This window comes from Salmo salar, chromosome ssa15 (genome assembly GCF_905237065.1).
Source record: "Salmo salar chromosome ssa15, Ssal_v3.1, whole genome shotgun sequence".
Classification (NCBI taxonomy): Eukaryota; Metazoa; Chordata; class Actinopteri; order Salmoniformes; family Salmonidae; genus Salmo; species Salmo salar.
Genome location: NC_059456.1, coordinates 93981900 through 93998660, shown reverse-complemented (window position 1 = coordinate 93998660; position 16761 = coordinate 93981900). Strand labels below are relative to the sequence as shown.

The window sequence follows — 16761 nt, the reverse complement described above, 5'->3', positions numbered from 1 at the left end:
GTCTGCTGAGTCTGCTGTAGATGTGTGTGACGTTTCCTGTATGAGCCGCCACAGAGGAGAGTGTTCTTCTGTTTTACCACATCTAGTTTTATCTCTATTTCCTCTCTCTCCAGTATGGCTTCAACCTGGTCATGTCGCACGCACACGCAGTCAACGAAATAGCCCTCAGCCTGAACAATAGGAACTCGAGGTAAGCAGAACTCAGGCCCTACCTCCTTAGCTTGAGAATAGCCATTGTGGAAGATTCTTATAAAGATTCTCATACAAACCAAGATAGTGCAGAGAGAACCCTTGTCACAAGTGAGGATGAGCCAAGCAAAGAGGTAATCCTTGTATACACAAGTCTGACCCACAATAAGAAGTCAATGTAAGAACTCAGGCCACCTCCCCAGCTTGAGAGTATTAAGGGTGGGTCAAGGTGTAGGTCAGGAAAAAGGTGAAACATTTGATCAGCCTGTTCATATGATACACCTCTCCTTCTCCATGGGGGGCGGGGGGCTCCCATCGGCCTTCTCTGTGAAGTTGGGGGGGGGGCTCCCATCGGCCTTCTCTGTGAAGTTGGGGGGGGGGGGCTCCCATCGGCTTCTCTGTGAAGTTGGGGGGGGGGGCTTCCATCGTCTTCTCTGTGAAGTTGGGGGGGCTCCCATCTGGCAAAGGCATGATTTGCATCCAAAATTGCACCCTATTCCTTATTTAGTGCACTACTTTTGAGAAGGGCCAATAGGGCGCTGGTCAAAAGTAGTGCACAATGTAGGGAATAGGGTTCCATTTGGGACGAAGGCTTGTTATACATCCAGTGTGTTAGACGAATGTTTAGTATAGAGGGGATTACAGTGTTAAAGAGTGGGAGCTGATCCCTTCATAATGACCTCTTTTAGCATAAGTTCTGCTAGACCAGCCCCTGCTATCCTGCTTCTATGTGGGTGTTAAACATCAAAGTATGGATTTATGGATTACAGCTTCTCTATGTCTTCATACAGTGCTTTACCAAGGGTTTTGAATGTATACAGTTGATGGAGAGATGACATATCTTTAAAGATGAAATGTATCAAAGCCATAGTGTGGTGGACGTGAACCACATACAAGTGGAATAGAGTTTGTTTCTTGTTTTGTCTACAGGACTAAAGCCCTGGTTCTGGAGCTGCTGGCCGCTGTGTGTCTGGTTAGAGGAGGCCATGAGATCATACTCTCTGCCTTCGACAACTTCAAAGAGGTGCAGTACAGCACACATCTACAGGAAAATTCTAACAATAGTTCATCCACCAGATCTGATTCAGATACTTTCAGGGTTTGATTGTGTGCCAGGTGGATAGGGTTTGGGGCTGTGGTCGTCACAAAATGTAGTCAGCTGGTGATTGTCAAGCAAATAACTGTCAATCTCATGGTCATTGACCCTTAAATTAACATAAACACATTTAGCATCTCCTAGCTTTCACACATACATGTAGTCTACAAACCATTTTAAATACATATAATATAGCCTACACCTTCACAATAAATCCATTCTTTATTTTAGACATGTCTAAAGAAGCCTGATATGATGAAATGTAGTCTATTTCAGAAGAAAAGAATAGCATACTCTGAGTTGTCCTTATGTTAGGTCCTGATGCGGCTATGCCATATGGCTGTGGACAAGATCTGCTTCTAATTCGTTGGCATTATTTTACATTATTTTATTACAATTGAACAAAGCTGAATAAAATATAAATATTTTCTCCAAATGATTTGAGGGAGTGCTCACACGTGGCTATTCTGTGTTGAGAGGTTAACAAAGTAATAAGTACCCCTATATGCTTAATTCATTAAGAGTTATAATGTAACTTTAGTTGTTCTACAAACATTGGCCTATATGTTTTGATTTGTAACATTGTAAGGCTGCATGATGAGACTAATGATGATTTGAAAAAAGTAGCTTGAAAGGCATGATCTCTGCTTTGTTTTCTGCGCAGGCTGTACACACTCCATCAGTTACTCATTCACAATTTGACAAGCACCTGATAATGCCTCGATTTTCACGGCGGTATCCCCTTTGTGGTCGTAATGCACCCTAAAAACATCCATGCCGTTTGCGGCCCGGAGTGTTGAGTTGTACCCTTCTCCCAGAGTGTGCTGCCCTATCCGAAGTGTCTCACTCACATGGCTCTCCATCACGTGATCAGGTCTTTCTCACAGACTACAAGTTAAGACAGACACATCGGGGACGCAACCGCGGGCGTCCTCATCCAACTCCGAGGTGCATGTGGAAGAACTGTCCATATTTACTTTTTTCAGCCAACAAGATGCGTAGGCCTAACGAACAGTAAAAGCACCAGCCTATGTCAATCTACTATCCCCATAGTACAAAGTCAACCTATTATATTCTGTGTGAGAAATAAATATTTCAAACATAGTCTGGGACAGTTGTGGGATGCGATAGATCCCAAATGAATACAAACCTTTTTTATGCAATGTGGCTGACGTAACAGACCAGAACATTTACCTTGATAAACTATAAGGCTATTTCTTCACATTATAAGCGCTGCAATGCACACATGGTAGTAGGCTATAAGTGTGAATGTTTCATTAGCGGAAAACACCATTATCAAAAGTGACCACAAATGCAATTATGCATGTAATGCTTTTATTATAGTGGAAATGATCTTCCCCAAACTAGAAACTCGCGTGCAGTTTATATATGCCAGTCAGACTCTACACCCCTTGTCAAGCAGATTAAAGTGCTTCATTTAAATAAGTTATTTGGCCACTTTATCTGTGATACAAACCTTATCAAAACGTATAGGCCTATGGGCTAGGCTACATGAGGTGTGATACTAACCTTATTAAAACATATAGGCCTATGGGCTAGGCTACATGAGGTGTGATACTAACCTTATTAAAACATATAGGCCTATGGGCTAGGCTACATGAGGTGTGATACTAACCTTATTAAAACATATAGGCCTATGGGCTAGGCTACATGAGGTGTGATACTAACCTTATTAAAACATATAGGACTATGGGCTAGGCTACATGAGGTGTGATACTAACCTTATTAAAACATATAGGACTATGGGCTAGGCTACATGAGGTGTGATACTAACCTTATTAAAACATATAGGCCTATGGGCTAGGCTACATGAGGTGTGATACTAACCTTATTAAAACATATAGGCCTATGGGCTAGGCTACATGAGGTGTGATACTAACCTTATTAAAACATATAGGACTATGGGCTAGGCTACATGAGGTGTGATACTAACCTTATTAAAACATATAGGCCTATGGGCTAGGCCACATGAGGTGTGATACTAACCTTATTAAAACATATAGGACTATGGGCTAGGCTACATGAGGTGTGATACTAACCTTATTAAAACATATAGGACTATGGGCTAGGCTACATGAGGTGTGATACTAACCTTATTAAAACATATTGGACTATGGGCTAGGCTACATGAGGTGTGATACTAACCTTATTAAAACATATAGGACTATGGGCTAGGCTACATGAGGTGTGATACTAACCTTATTAAACATATAGGCCTATGGGCTAGGCTACATGAGGTGTGATACTAACCTTATTAAAACATATTGGACTATGGGCTAGGCTACATGAGGTGTGATACTAACCTTATTACACATATAGGACTATGGGCTAGGCTACATGAGGTGTGATACTAACCTTATTAAAACATATAGGACTATGGGCTAGGCTACATGAGGTGTGATACTAACCTTATTAAAACATATAGGCCTATGGGCTAGGCTACATGAGGTGTGATACTAACCTTATTAAAACATATAGGACTATGGGCTAGGCTACATGAGGTGTGATACTAACCTTATTAAAACATATAGGACTATGGGCTAGGCTACATGAGGTGTGATACTAACCTTATTAAAACATATAGGACTATGGGCTAGGCTACATGAGGTGTGATACTAACCTTATTAACACATATTGGACTATGGGCTAGGCTACATGAGGTGTGATACTAACCTTATTAAAACATATAGGACTATGGGCTAGGCTACATGAGGTGTGATACTAACCTTATTAAAACATATAGGACTATGGGCTAGGCTACATGAGGTGTGATACTAACCTTATTAAAACATATAGGACTATGGGCTAGGCTACATGAGGTGTGATACTAACCTTATTAACACATATAGGACTATGGGCTAGGCTACATGAGGTGTGATACTAACCTTATTAAACATATAGGACTATGGGCTAGGCTACATGAGGTGTGATACTAACCTTATTAAAACATATAGGACTATGGGCTAGGCTACATGAGGTGTGATACTAACCTTATTACACATATAGGACTATGGGCTAGGCTACATGAGGTGTGATACTAACCTTATTAAAACATATAGGACTATGGGCTAGGCTACATGAGGTGTGCGACTATGATTCCAACAAGTCCCAACACATCTCACACATAGTCTCACACATCAGACTATTCTTGATTTAATCTTGTCTTTACATATACTAAATAATATATGTGTGAAATTTGTTTTGATTTAGAATGGACCATTATCATGCACCTGTATCAAAACGGGGGCAGCGGAAAAAAATACATGTCATATATGCACTTAAATAGCAAATGGAGGATGTTTTTCCCTGTGGTTCATTGTCATGCCAGCCAGGTAGGCTATACTCCTGTTGTAAAGCAAAGCAATGTGCTTAATATTAGGAAAGTTGAGAAATAAATATAGTAGGCCTAGCCTATAGAACCCTGATGGGAGCCTCCTCTTTTTAATAGAGGCCATCACTCTGTTTTCTCCTGCAATTGCATAGCCTATAGAAATGTTGCGCAACATGAGCTCATGGTCTCTCATGAAGTGTTTGATTTGATTTTCAGTTACATTTGCATTGATGTCAGAGTGATTAGAGTGAGTAGAGTGCTGAGTACCAGGCAGTTAGCAAGTTTGGTAGACTACTAATGACCATCAGCAGCATCAGAGCTTGGAGAAGCCTAATTACCGTGCCTAAACGTCATGCCGGTGTGGCGGTAATACGGTCACCGCAACAGCCCTAATAGGGTTTATACATTTGGGACTATTCCACTAGTTCCATTGTGCCATGCAAGCTCAATCAATAAAGCAAATACTACTTGAACACAGTTCTGCTAGGCAAAGGCCTAAACCCTGCTATGTCTAGGGCTATTAGTCTCATTAAGCCACCAGATATGAGGCGACCTTGATAAGGATCAACTCCCCATTGGGAGTGAGTGGATCACAAAGGTTTGCTTGGCCTTTCAGATTCTAGCCTGAATAGTCATCTAAACACCGGAACAACCCAATTACTCTGAGTAATCTGCAGAGCCCCACAGAGCCCCAATACTGTAATCAGCCACCCAGTCACAACAATGTGGGATTCAACCAACAGCTTTGTAGTGGGATTTAAAAATGTCATCATAATGACAGTTGACACTTACTGAAATGTTTTGGGCCCTGGTAAAAGTAGTGCAGTATATAGGAGATAGGGTGCCATTTGGGAAGCAGACCTGGTTTATAGCTATATTAGTTCTGTAATGAAGTATTTATTACAGCACAACAACTCTAGGTTAAAGAATGCTGATATGGAATAAGGGGTTGTGTCTTTATTCAAATCTGAGGGTTCTCTTTCGGTTGGGAAATCAGCTCTGTGTTTGTGTGTGTGTGTAACCGTGTGTGTGCGTGTGTGTGCGTGCGTGTGTGTGTGTGTGTGTGTGTGTGTGTGTGTGTGTGTGTGTGTGTGTGTGTGTGTGTGTGTGTGTGTGTGTGTGTGTGTGTGTGTGTGTGTGTGTGTGTGTGTGTGTCTGGCGAGATCTTTATCCCTTTGCCTTATTTTCTTATGTTCCCTTCCCATGATTTCCTATAATCGAGGTCTTTTCATTCCAAATGGAGTGTGTTGACCTTTGCTTACACTCATATCCTTGGCATCCCAGGTGGCATTTTTTTGTTTTTATCATACTTCATGAATATATTGAAGTATATCCGTGATAAAATTGACTTTTGTATATTTTAAATGATCTAAATTGTAACAATTTCAAATATATTTAATGCCTTTAATGTCAACTTTCGTAGAGTTTCATTAGGCATTCTGTTGGGAGGGAAGATTATCAGTAATTCAAAATAACAAAATGCTAACGGGTCACTCTCTAACCTGAGACTGTAATACAGCACAGGAACTGCATATTACAAAGAGACAGACATACATTATGTCAAATTTATATCAAAAATATTGGACCAAATCGGACACTGAAGTGGTTCAGAAGGGAACAACTACATCCTACTCTACTGGACTGGAAGATTACTTTTTTCACTGCTTGGCCAACTTCCCCAAAAGATACTCAGGTCTGTATTGATCTAATACATGCTCTTTCTTTTCCTTTTCAGGTGTGCAAGGAGAAGCATCGCTTTGAGAAGCTGATGGACTATTTCCGTGTGGAGGATGGGAACATTGACTTCATGGTGGCCTGCATGCAGTTCATCAACATCGTGGTTCACTCAGTAGAAGACATGAACTTCAGGGTTCACCTGCAGTATGAGTTCACCAAGCTGGGCCTTGACGACTACCTGGAGGTATGGAGGACGTTATAAATACAATATAATAATTAATGTAAATCATGTGTTCATGAACAGTCACTAAAACCAGGGCCTGGATTTGTACCTGGTCAGGTCAGGAAAAACTTCTGGCCCAACATCTACTTGAATGAAGTCTCCAAGGAGCCATACATAGGCTGTGTCTTATGCCTTTTGAGACAGCATTTGAAGGCAGGAAGTGAAAATTGTAATTTTAAGTTCTGTCCCTTTTCCAAGATGCCTTTAAAATGTTACCGCTAAGGTACCTTCATATGTGTCTTACTGTGACTCACTGACCTGAATCTCTCCTTCTCTCCCTACAGAAATCCAAGTACACAGAGAGTGACAAGCTGTCAGTCCAGATCCAGGCCTACCTGGACAATGTGTTTGATGTGGGCGGGCTGCTGGAGGATGCAGAGACCAAGAACGTGGCTCTGGAGAAGGTGGAGGAACTGGAGGAACACCTGTCCCATGTAAGACCCACCAGACTGACCACCAGACACCAGACTGACGACCAAACCACCAGACTGACTACCAGACATCAGACTGACCACCAGACCACCAGACTGACTACCAGACCACCAGACTGATTACCAGACTGACAACCAGACTACCAGACGGACTACCAGACACCAGACTGACTACCAGACCACCAGACCACCAGACTGACTACCAGACACCAGACTGACTACCAGACCACCAGACTGACTACCAGACCCCAGACTGACTATCAGACACCAGACTGACCACCAGACTGACTACCAGACCATCAGACTGATTACCAGACTGACAACCAGACTACCAGACGGACTACCAGACACCAGACTGACTACCAGACCACCAGACCACCAGACTGACTACCAGACCACCAGACTGACTACCAGACCACCAGACTGACTACCAGACCACCAGACTGACCACCAGACCGAAACCAGACCCCAGACTGACTACCAGACACCAGACTGACAACCAGACTACCAGACTGACTACCAGACCACCAGACTGACTACCAGACACCAGACTGACTACCAGACACCAGACTGACTATCAGACACCAGACTGACTACCAGACCACCAGACTGACTACCAGACCACCAAACTGACTACCAGACCACCAAACTGACTACCAGACACCAGACTGACTATCAGACACCAGACTGACTACCAGACCACCAAACTGACTACCAGACCACCAGACTGACTACCAGACCACCAAACTGACTACCAGACCACCAGACTGACTACCAGACACCAGACTGACTACCAGACACCAGACTGACCACCAGACCACCAGACTGACTACCAGACCACCAGACTGACTACCAGACCACCAGACTGACTACCAGACACCAGACTGACTATCAGACACCAGACTGAAACCAGACCACCAGACTGACTACCAGACCACCAAACTGACTACCAGACCACCAAACTGACTACCAGACACCAGACTGACTACCAGACACCAGACAGACCACCAGACCACCATGTTCTGTTATAATATCCACCCTGCACAGCCAGAAGAGGACTGGCCACCCCTCATAGCCTGGCTCCTCTCTAGGTTTCTTCCTAGGTTTTTGGCCTTTCTAGGGAGTTTTTCCTAGGGAGTTTTTCCTAGCCACCGTGCTTCTTTCACATGCATTGCTTGCTGTTTGGGGTTTTAGGCTGGGTTTCTGTACAGCACTTTGAGATATCAGCTGATGTACGAAGGGCTATATAAATACATTTGATTTGATTTGATTTGACCACCAGACTGACTACCAGACACCAGACTGACTATCAGACACCAGACTGAAACCAGACCACCAGACTGACTACCAGACCACCAAACTGACTACCAGACACCAGACTGACCACCAGACCGCCAGACTGACTACCAGACACCAGACTGACCACCAGACCACCAGACTGATTACCAGACTGACAACCAGACTACCAGACTGACTACCAGACCACCAGACTGACTACCAGACACCAGACTGACTATCAGACACCAGACTGACCACCAGACCACCAGACTGACTACCAGACCACCAGACTGACTACCAGACCACCAAACTGACTACCAGACCACCAGACTGACTATCAGACACCAGACTGATTACCAGACCACCAGACTGACTACCAGACACCAGACTGACTACCAGACTGACTACCAGACCACCAGACTGACTATCAGACACCAGACTGACCACCAGACTAACCACCAGACTGACTACCAGACTGACTACCAGACCACCAGACTAACCACCAGACTGACTACCAGACTGACTACCAGACCACCAGACTGACTATCAGACCACCAGACTAACCACCAGACTGACTACCAGACTGATTACCAGACCACCAGACTGACTACCAGACTGACTACCAGACCACCAGACTAACCACCAGACTGACTACCAGACTGACTACCAGACCACCAGACTAACCACCAGACTGACTACCAGACTGACTACCAGACACCAGACTGACAACCAGACCACCAGACTGACTATCAGACACCAGACTGACTACCAGACACCAGACTGACCATCAGACTAACCACCAGACTAACCACCAGACTGACTACCAGACTGATTACCAGACCACCAGACTAACCACCAGACTGAACACCAGACTAACCACCAGGCTGACTACCAGACTGACTACCAGACCACCAGACTGACCACCAGACTAACCACCAGACTGACTACCAGACTGACTACCAGACCACCAGACTGACCATCAGACTAACCACCAGACTGACTACCAGACTGACTACCAGACCACCAGACTAACCACCAGACTGACTACCAGACTGACTACCAGACCACCAGACTGACTACCAGACCACCAGACTGACAACCAGACCACCAGACTGACTATCAGACACCAGACTGATTACCAGACCACCAGACTAACCACCAGACTGACTACCAGACCATCAGACTAACCACCAGACTGACTACCAGACTGACTACCAGACCACCAGACTAACCACCAGACTGATTACCAGACACCAGACTGATTACCAGACCACCAGACTGACTACCAGACACCAGACTGATTACCAGACCACCAGACTAACCACCAGACTGACTACCAGACCACCAGACTAACCACCAGACTGATTACCAGACACCAGACTGACTACCAGACCACCAGACTGACTACCAGACCACCAGACTGACAACCAGACCACCAGACTGACTATCAGACACCAGACTGATTACCAGACCACCAGACTGACAACCAGACCACCAGACTGACTATCAGACACCAGACTGATTACCAGACCACCAGACTAACCACCAGACTGACTACCAGACCACCAGACTGACCATCAGACTAACCACCAGACTGACTACCAGACTGACTACCAGACCACCAGACTAACCACCAGGCTGAACACCAGACTAACCACCAGACTGACTACCAGACTGATTACCAGACCACCAGACTAACCACCAGGCTGACCACCAGACTAACCACCAGGCTGACCACCAGACTAACCACCAGACTGACTACCAGACTGATTACCAGACCACCAGACTAACCACCAGGCTGAACACCAGACTAACCACCAGACTGACTACCAGACTGATTACCAGACCACCAGACTAACCACCAGACTGACTACCAGACTGATTACCAGACCACCAGACTAACCACCAGGCTGAACACCAGACTAACCACCAGACTGACTACCAGACTGACCACCAGACTGACTACCAGACTGACCACCAGACTGATTACCAGACCACCAGACTAACCACCAGACTGACTACCAGACCACCAGACTGACCATCAGACTAACCACCAGACTGACTACCAGACTGACCACCAGACTGACTACCAGACTGACCACCAGGCTGAACACCAGACTAACCACCAGGCTGACCACCAGACTAACCACCAGGCTGACCACCAGACTGACCACCAGGCTGACCACCAGACTGACCACCAGGCTGAACACCAGACTAACCACCAGGCTGAACACCAGACTAACCACCAGGCTGACCACCAGACTAACCACCAGGCTGACCACCAGACTAACCACCAGGCTGACCACCAGGCAGACCACCCGACCCCCCACTATGCCTCTGTACATGAGTGGGGATGTCATGTAAATACATGAATTCTATAGATTCTATGTGTGTCCTTTTCCCTTCTGAACATTTGACATGAAAACGGTTCCATGAACAAAGTAATCAGGTACATCACTATTGTCTGATTATGTATTTTCTGGTGTCAGTCAGTCAGTAATACAAGGAAACAATCCACCAAACTGTTCCAATGACAGAAAGGTCAGAGTCAGACGTGCCGTCATCCTAAGAATTTCAAAACAAACCATGCTTTCAGGGACCAGGAATTATGGGGGAGGAAGAGAGCGAAACATTCCACCCTAAGAATTCCTTTAGTTTACAACACGTGTTATCTGTCCAAATTCAAAAGTGAAAACTGTGTCAGTTCAGCCTCACTTACACTGCCTTGTGTCATGTTGCTAGGTATATCACATTTCTTATTAATGCTGCAGAGATTACAGTATGAGAGAGAGAGAGAGAGAGAGAGAGAGAGAGGATCTGGGCGAGATGCCCGAGTTGGGCTTTACTGGATCAATGCTTTAATTCATCTCCTCCTCCCCTTTCTCCATCCCTCTTTAATTCATCTCCTCCTCCCCTTTCTCCATCCCTCTTTAATTCATCCCTCCTCCCCTTTCTCCATCCCTCCTCCCCTTTCTCCATCCCTCCTCCCCTTTCTCCATCCCTCTTGTCCCATCTCTTCACTCACTGATTTTCTCTCCATGCCTCCTACCTTCTCTTTCTTTGCTCACCCTCTATCCTCTCCACCCTGTACTAGGTGACAGAGAAGCTTCTGGACGTGGAGAATGAGACCATCATGAAAGTGGCTGACCTGGAGAAGCAGCTCCTACAGAAGGACAAGGATCTCCATGTCATACGGGTAAGATAAGCTGGGGATCACTATTATGATACCGAATGAAATGATCATTATATTTCTCATATACAGTATCAAATGTACCCTTTATGATTCAGAACAGCAATAGCGTGTCTCAATGTTGTATTAATATGTTGTTTTGCAACAGTGTTTTACTACTCCTGGAGAACTATATGTACAGCAATGGCAGAATGACATTAACGTTTGATCAACTATGCTCTAGCAAGAATGCTATGATAGCAAATTGATTGTCAGGAAATGGAGTGATTATGATCCTGTATAGTTTGTGGAGTCATCATAGTGTGGTTTCTCTCTCTGTCTCCCTCTGGTGTTCTGACCCAACAGGAGACGTACGAGTCGACCAACACTCAGGTCCACACCCTGAGGAGGATGATCAAGGAGAAGGACGCTGCCTTCCAGAGGAGCTTCAACATCGAGAAGCGCCTGCTGGAGATGGAACAGCAGGGGACCATCCGCCTCCGCAAGCAGCCGGACGGGGACATCGCCATCGAGCCCCTGGGAGGGGGCGGTGGTGGTGGAGGAGGAGGGGGTGGAGATCCGGGGGTGCCTCTCGGTGACTTTGGGCAGAACGGAGGGTTCTCAGTGGGGCCTGGAGGAGTAACAGGGCCAGGAGGACCAGGAGGACCAGGGACTAGTCTACCAAGGGCCAGTGAAGCACCACCTCCCCCTCCTCCCCCTCCACTTCCCTCTGTTTTAGGTACATTACCATGCACAGTTATACTCTTTCACATCATTGTGCCGACTCCAACTCTACTGTGTTGGCTTCCTTTCACATTGTCCTTCACAGCAGGGGTTCTCAACCTTTTCCATTCTGAGGCCCACTGAAAGGTTCAGAATCACTGTTTACAGCATGGTTCCAGGAACTATGGTGACACACACAGCTGGATGGACGCACAACATTAGTGTTTGCCACCATAAACCAATATGAATGATTTTTTATTCATCGTACTGATTTGGTACAGCCTGTTAGAGCTCCACTAGTCTCTCTCACAGACATTCATAAGCTTGAGATTTTATTATGGCTCTATAGACTGCCATTGTTTTATGGTGAGTGTTTGTCTTCTGTTCCACAGGAGAGAATACTCCATGCCCACCCCCACCCCCTCCTATGGCCCCGCCTCTACCAGGAACTGCTCCCAATTTCATCCTCAATATGGGCCTATCAGGTAAGAGCTAGTATCAGCATTTAAATATACTGTATTGCACATCTGCTATGGGGCCATTATGGTTAATCTAAACTAAAAATGAACTTAAGGTGGAGTATTGAATGTGTTCAAAAGAATACAGTACAATATACAAGTCGGATTGTGTGATGGTAATATGCCTGATTTTCTATGTAATGGTGGTCCTGATTTTCTATGTAATGGTTGTCCTGATTTTCGATGTAATGGTTGTTCTGATTTTCTATGTAATGGTTGTCCTGATTTTCGATGTAATGGTTGTTCTGATTTTCTATGTAATGGCTGTCCTGATTTTCTATGTAATGGTTGTCCTGATTTTCTATGTAATGGCTGTCCTGATTTTCTATGTAACGGCTGTCCTGATTCGATGTAATGGCTGTCCTGATTTTCCATGTAATGGCTTTCCTGATTTTCTATGTAATGGTTGTCCTGATTTTCATGTAATGGTTGTTCTGATTTTCGATGTAATGGCTGTCCTGATTTTCTATGTAATGGTTGTCCTGATTTTCTATGTAATGGCTGTCCTGATTTTCTGATGTAATGGCTGTCCTGATTTTCTATGTAATGGCTGTCCTGATTTTCTATATAATGGTTGTCCTAATTTTCTATATAATGGCTGTCCTGATTTTCAATGAAATGGCTGTCCTGATTTTCTATGTAATGGCTTTCCTGATTTTCTTTAAATTAATAATAAGCACTCTAATAATGTCGGTCTGCAGCTATCAGGATCAAGAAGCCCATCAAGACCAAGTTCCGTCTGCCTATATTCAACTGGACCGCTCTGAAACCCAACCAGATCAACGGTACGGTCTTCAGTGAGATAGATGATGAAAGAGTACTAGAGGTGAGTCTACCAGTTCAGGACAAACTTCCTTTTACGGGCCTTCATCTGACAGTTTACCTCTTAATTAGGGGCCTTCATCTGACAGTTTACCTCTTAATTAGGGGCCTTCATCTGACAGTTTACCTCTTAATTAGGGGCCTTCATCTGACAGTTTACCTCTTAATTAGGGGCCTTCATCTGACAGTTTACCTCTTAATTAGGGGCCTTCATCTGACAGTTTACCTCTTAATTAGGGGCCTTCATCTGACAGTTTACCTCTTAATTAGGGGCCTTCATCTGACAGTTTACCTCTTAATTAGGGACCTGAGTGGTTCTTTGTCATGTTGGGTGGTCAGGAAAATAGGCCCTCAAAGCCCTACTTCTAACTCATTCAAGGCCACACTCCTAATTCATTCAAGGCCCTACTCCTAATTCATTGAATGAAACATTATCCTTGTCATAGAAAATGGACATGCATTGAGGTATCACGTTTGACTGAGTGTGTGGTGTGTGTTGTCTGTCTATAGGAGCTGGATGTGGAGAAGTTTGAGGAACTTTTTAAGACCAAGGCCCAGGGTCCAGTGGTGGACCTGAGTGGCCCCAAGACCAAGGTGTCTCAGAAGGCTATCAACAAGGTCTCCCTGCTGGACGCAAACCGCTCCAAGAACCTGGCTATCACCCTGAGGAAGGCCAACAAGAGCACTGAAGAGATCTGCAAAGCCATACAGACGTATGTACTGTAGCCTATACCTCGCTCTCCATCAATTAATCACATCAACAATTCAGTTATCACAAAGGGCTTTACAGTAACCAGCCTAGACCTTCAAAGAGCAAGCAGAAGCACAGTGGCAAGGAAACACTCCCTAGAAGGAAGAAACATAGAGAGGAGCCAGACTCAGAAAAGAGGCCCATCTGCTGGCTCTAACTGCATCGTGTCCAGTTCTAGCGCTTATGTTTCTAACCTGTCTCGTCCTGTCTGATGTTTCCAACCTGTCTCCCCCTTGTCTGATGTTTCCAACCTGTCTCCCCCTTGTCTGATGTTTCCAACCTGCCTTGTCTGATGTTTCCAACCTGTCTCCTGTCCTGTCTGATGTTTCCAACCTGTCTCCTGTCCTGTCTGATGTTTCCAACCCGTCTCCTGTCCTGTCTGATGTTTCCAACCTGTCTCCTGTCCTGTCTGATGTTTCCAACCTGTCTCCTGTCCTGTCTGATGTTTCCAACCTGTCTTGTCTCATGTTTCGAACCTGTCCTGTCTGATGTTTCTAACCTGTCTCCCCATCTGATGTGTCAAACCTGTGCTGTCTGATGTTTCTTACCTGTCCTGTCTGATGTTTCTAACCTGTCTCCCCGTTTGATGTTTCTAACTTGTCCGGTCTGATGTTTCTAATCTTTCAGTATTGTAACCTGTACTATCTTTCTCTCCCTATAGCTTCGACCTGAAGGCCCTGCCGGTGGACTTCGTGGAGTGTCTGATGCGTTTCCTTCCAACGGAGGCGGAGGGGAAGATGATGCGTCAGTACGAGCGGGAGCGGCGACCGCTGGACGCGCTGACGGACGAGGACCGATTCATGCTCTTCTTCTCCAAGATCGAACGGCTCACCCAGAGGATGAATATTATTACGTTTGTAGGGAACTTCTCAGAGAATGTCAACATGCTAACCCCGCAGCTCAACGCCATTATCGCAGCGTCCGCATCCGTCAAGTCTTCACCCAAGTTAAAAGGAATGCTAGAGGTAAGGGTTCTCTCATCGTCGTCGTCCATCAATGATTAAACTGGTTTCAATTGGAAGAGAAGCATCCTTTCACATTAGCAGTCAGTGGTGAGTTTCCCAGAATACTCACAGCACAAAGATCATCCAGGTCAATTCTAGTAAATGGACGAAAGATGCTCTTAGTGTAACAAATATGTAGGGAAACCGAGTAGCTTTTGCTTGACCATGGCCACATTAGTATGGTGCTAAGATGTTTATTCTTTACTTTCTGTACTCGCATAGATCATCTTAGCCCTGGGAAACTACATGAACAGCAGCAAGAGAGGATCTGTGTATGGCTTCAAACTACAAAGTCTTGATCTGGTGAGTACTGTACGACACAAAGTAGCACATTCTAGAGAGCGGCTCTCTGCAAGTCCTCAAGAGACTGCTCAAGGGCTACACTTTTCAAGGTGTACTCCTTCAGAATGAAAAGGGCCATGTATTCTGGATATGTATTCAGTTCCAGGTAGTAATCAGTAATACAAGGCTACCCGTGTACACTTGTTTCAAGGTTGATAAAAGACGCTGATATGTATTCTGGTTGTGTATATCTTTTTCTCTGTCAGCTGCCAGACACTAGTTATAAAAGGCTCCATGTGTACCAGTGGAGGCTGAGGGGAGAAGGATCATAATAATGTCTGGAACGGAGACAATGGAATGGCATCAAACCATGTGCTTGATGTATTTGATGCCATTGCACCCATTCCGCTCCAGCCATTACCACGAGCCCTTCCTCCCCAATTAAGGTGCCACCAACCTCCTGTGATGTGTACACTTGTTTCAAAATGTACTCCTCCAGAGCAAGTGGAAAGAGCCTTGACTGATATGGAATTTTCTCCTCCCCCAGCTACTGGACACTAAGTCTACAGACAGGAAGATGACTCTGCTCCACTACATAGCTGTCGTTGTCAAGGAGAAGTATCCTGAGCTGGCTAACTTCTTCAACGAACTGCACTTTGTGGACAAAGCTGCTGCAGGTGACCACCGAGTTACACACACAGACACCATGCAACTGGAATGGATTCTTCTCTTCTCACTGTACACAGAAGACTACAGGACATGTGAAGCACAGTTGAAATAAAGAGGTTTGACATTGTGTGTGTGTGTGTGTGTGTGTGTGTGTGTGTGTGTGTGTGTGTGTGTGTGTGTGTGTGTGTGTGTGTGTGTGTGCGTGTGCGTATCTCTCTCTCTAGTGTCTCTGGAGAATGTGCTGCTGGACGTGCGGGAGCTAGGTAAAGGGATGGATCTGATCAGGAAAGAGTCTAGTCTCCATGACCACTCTGTTCTCAAGGGCTTCCTCCAGACCAGCGACACTCAGCTGGACAAACTGCAGAAGGATGCCAAGACCGCTGAGGTTCTCACGCCACCTCCATCCTATCAAAACTACAAACGGAATTTTTCAACACTAACGTCTCTAACATTTTAAACTTGTATACTTCTTCCACTACACAAAACAACATTTTGTTGATCGCTAAAGCAAGCACAC

General features: G+C 45.1%; 1 protein-coding gene across 4 annotated transcripts in view; it reads left to right on the top strand.

Moving 5' to 3' along the window:
• The window catches only part of LOC106592748 (formin-like protein 3), a 119749-nt gene that overhangs the window by 88545 nt on the left and 14443 nt on the right, over positions 1-16761 (top strand). For all 4 annotated transcript variants that reach the window (XM_045696307.1, XM_045696308.1, XM_045696309.1 and 1 more), the window contains 13 exons: positions 114-190; positions 1120-1213; positions 6373-6558; positions 6882-7031; positions 11401-11502; positions 11842-12214; positions 12591-12683; positions 13418-13542; positions 14049-14251; positions 14951-15254; positions 15516-15596; positions 16123-16252; positions 16469-16629. In XM_045696307.1, coding sequence (XP_045552263.1) covers positions 114-190; positions 1120-1213; positions 6373-6558; positions 6882-7031; positions 11401-11502; positions 11842-12214; positions 12591-12683; positions 13418-13542; positions 14049-14251; positions 14951-15254; positions 15516-15596; positions 16123-16252; positions 16469-16629 — 2079 coding nt within the window. The remainder of the gene's footprint in view (positions 1-113; positions 191-1119; positions 1214-6372; positions 6559-6881; positions 7032-11400; positions 11503-11841; positions 12215-12590; positions 12684-13417; positions 13543-14048; positions 14252-14950; positions 15255-15515; positions 15597-16122; positions 16253-16468; positions 16630-16761) is intronic.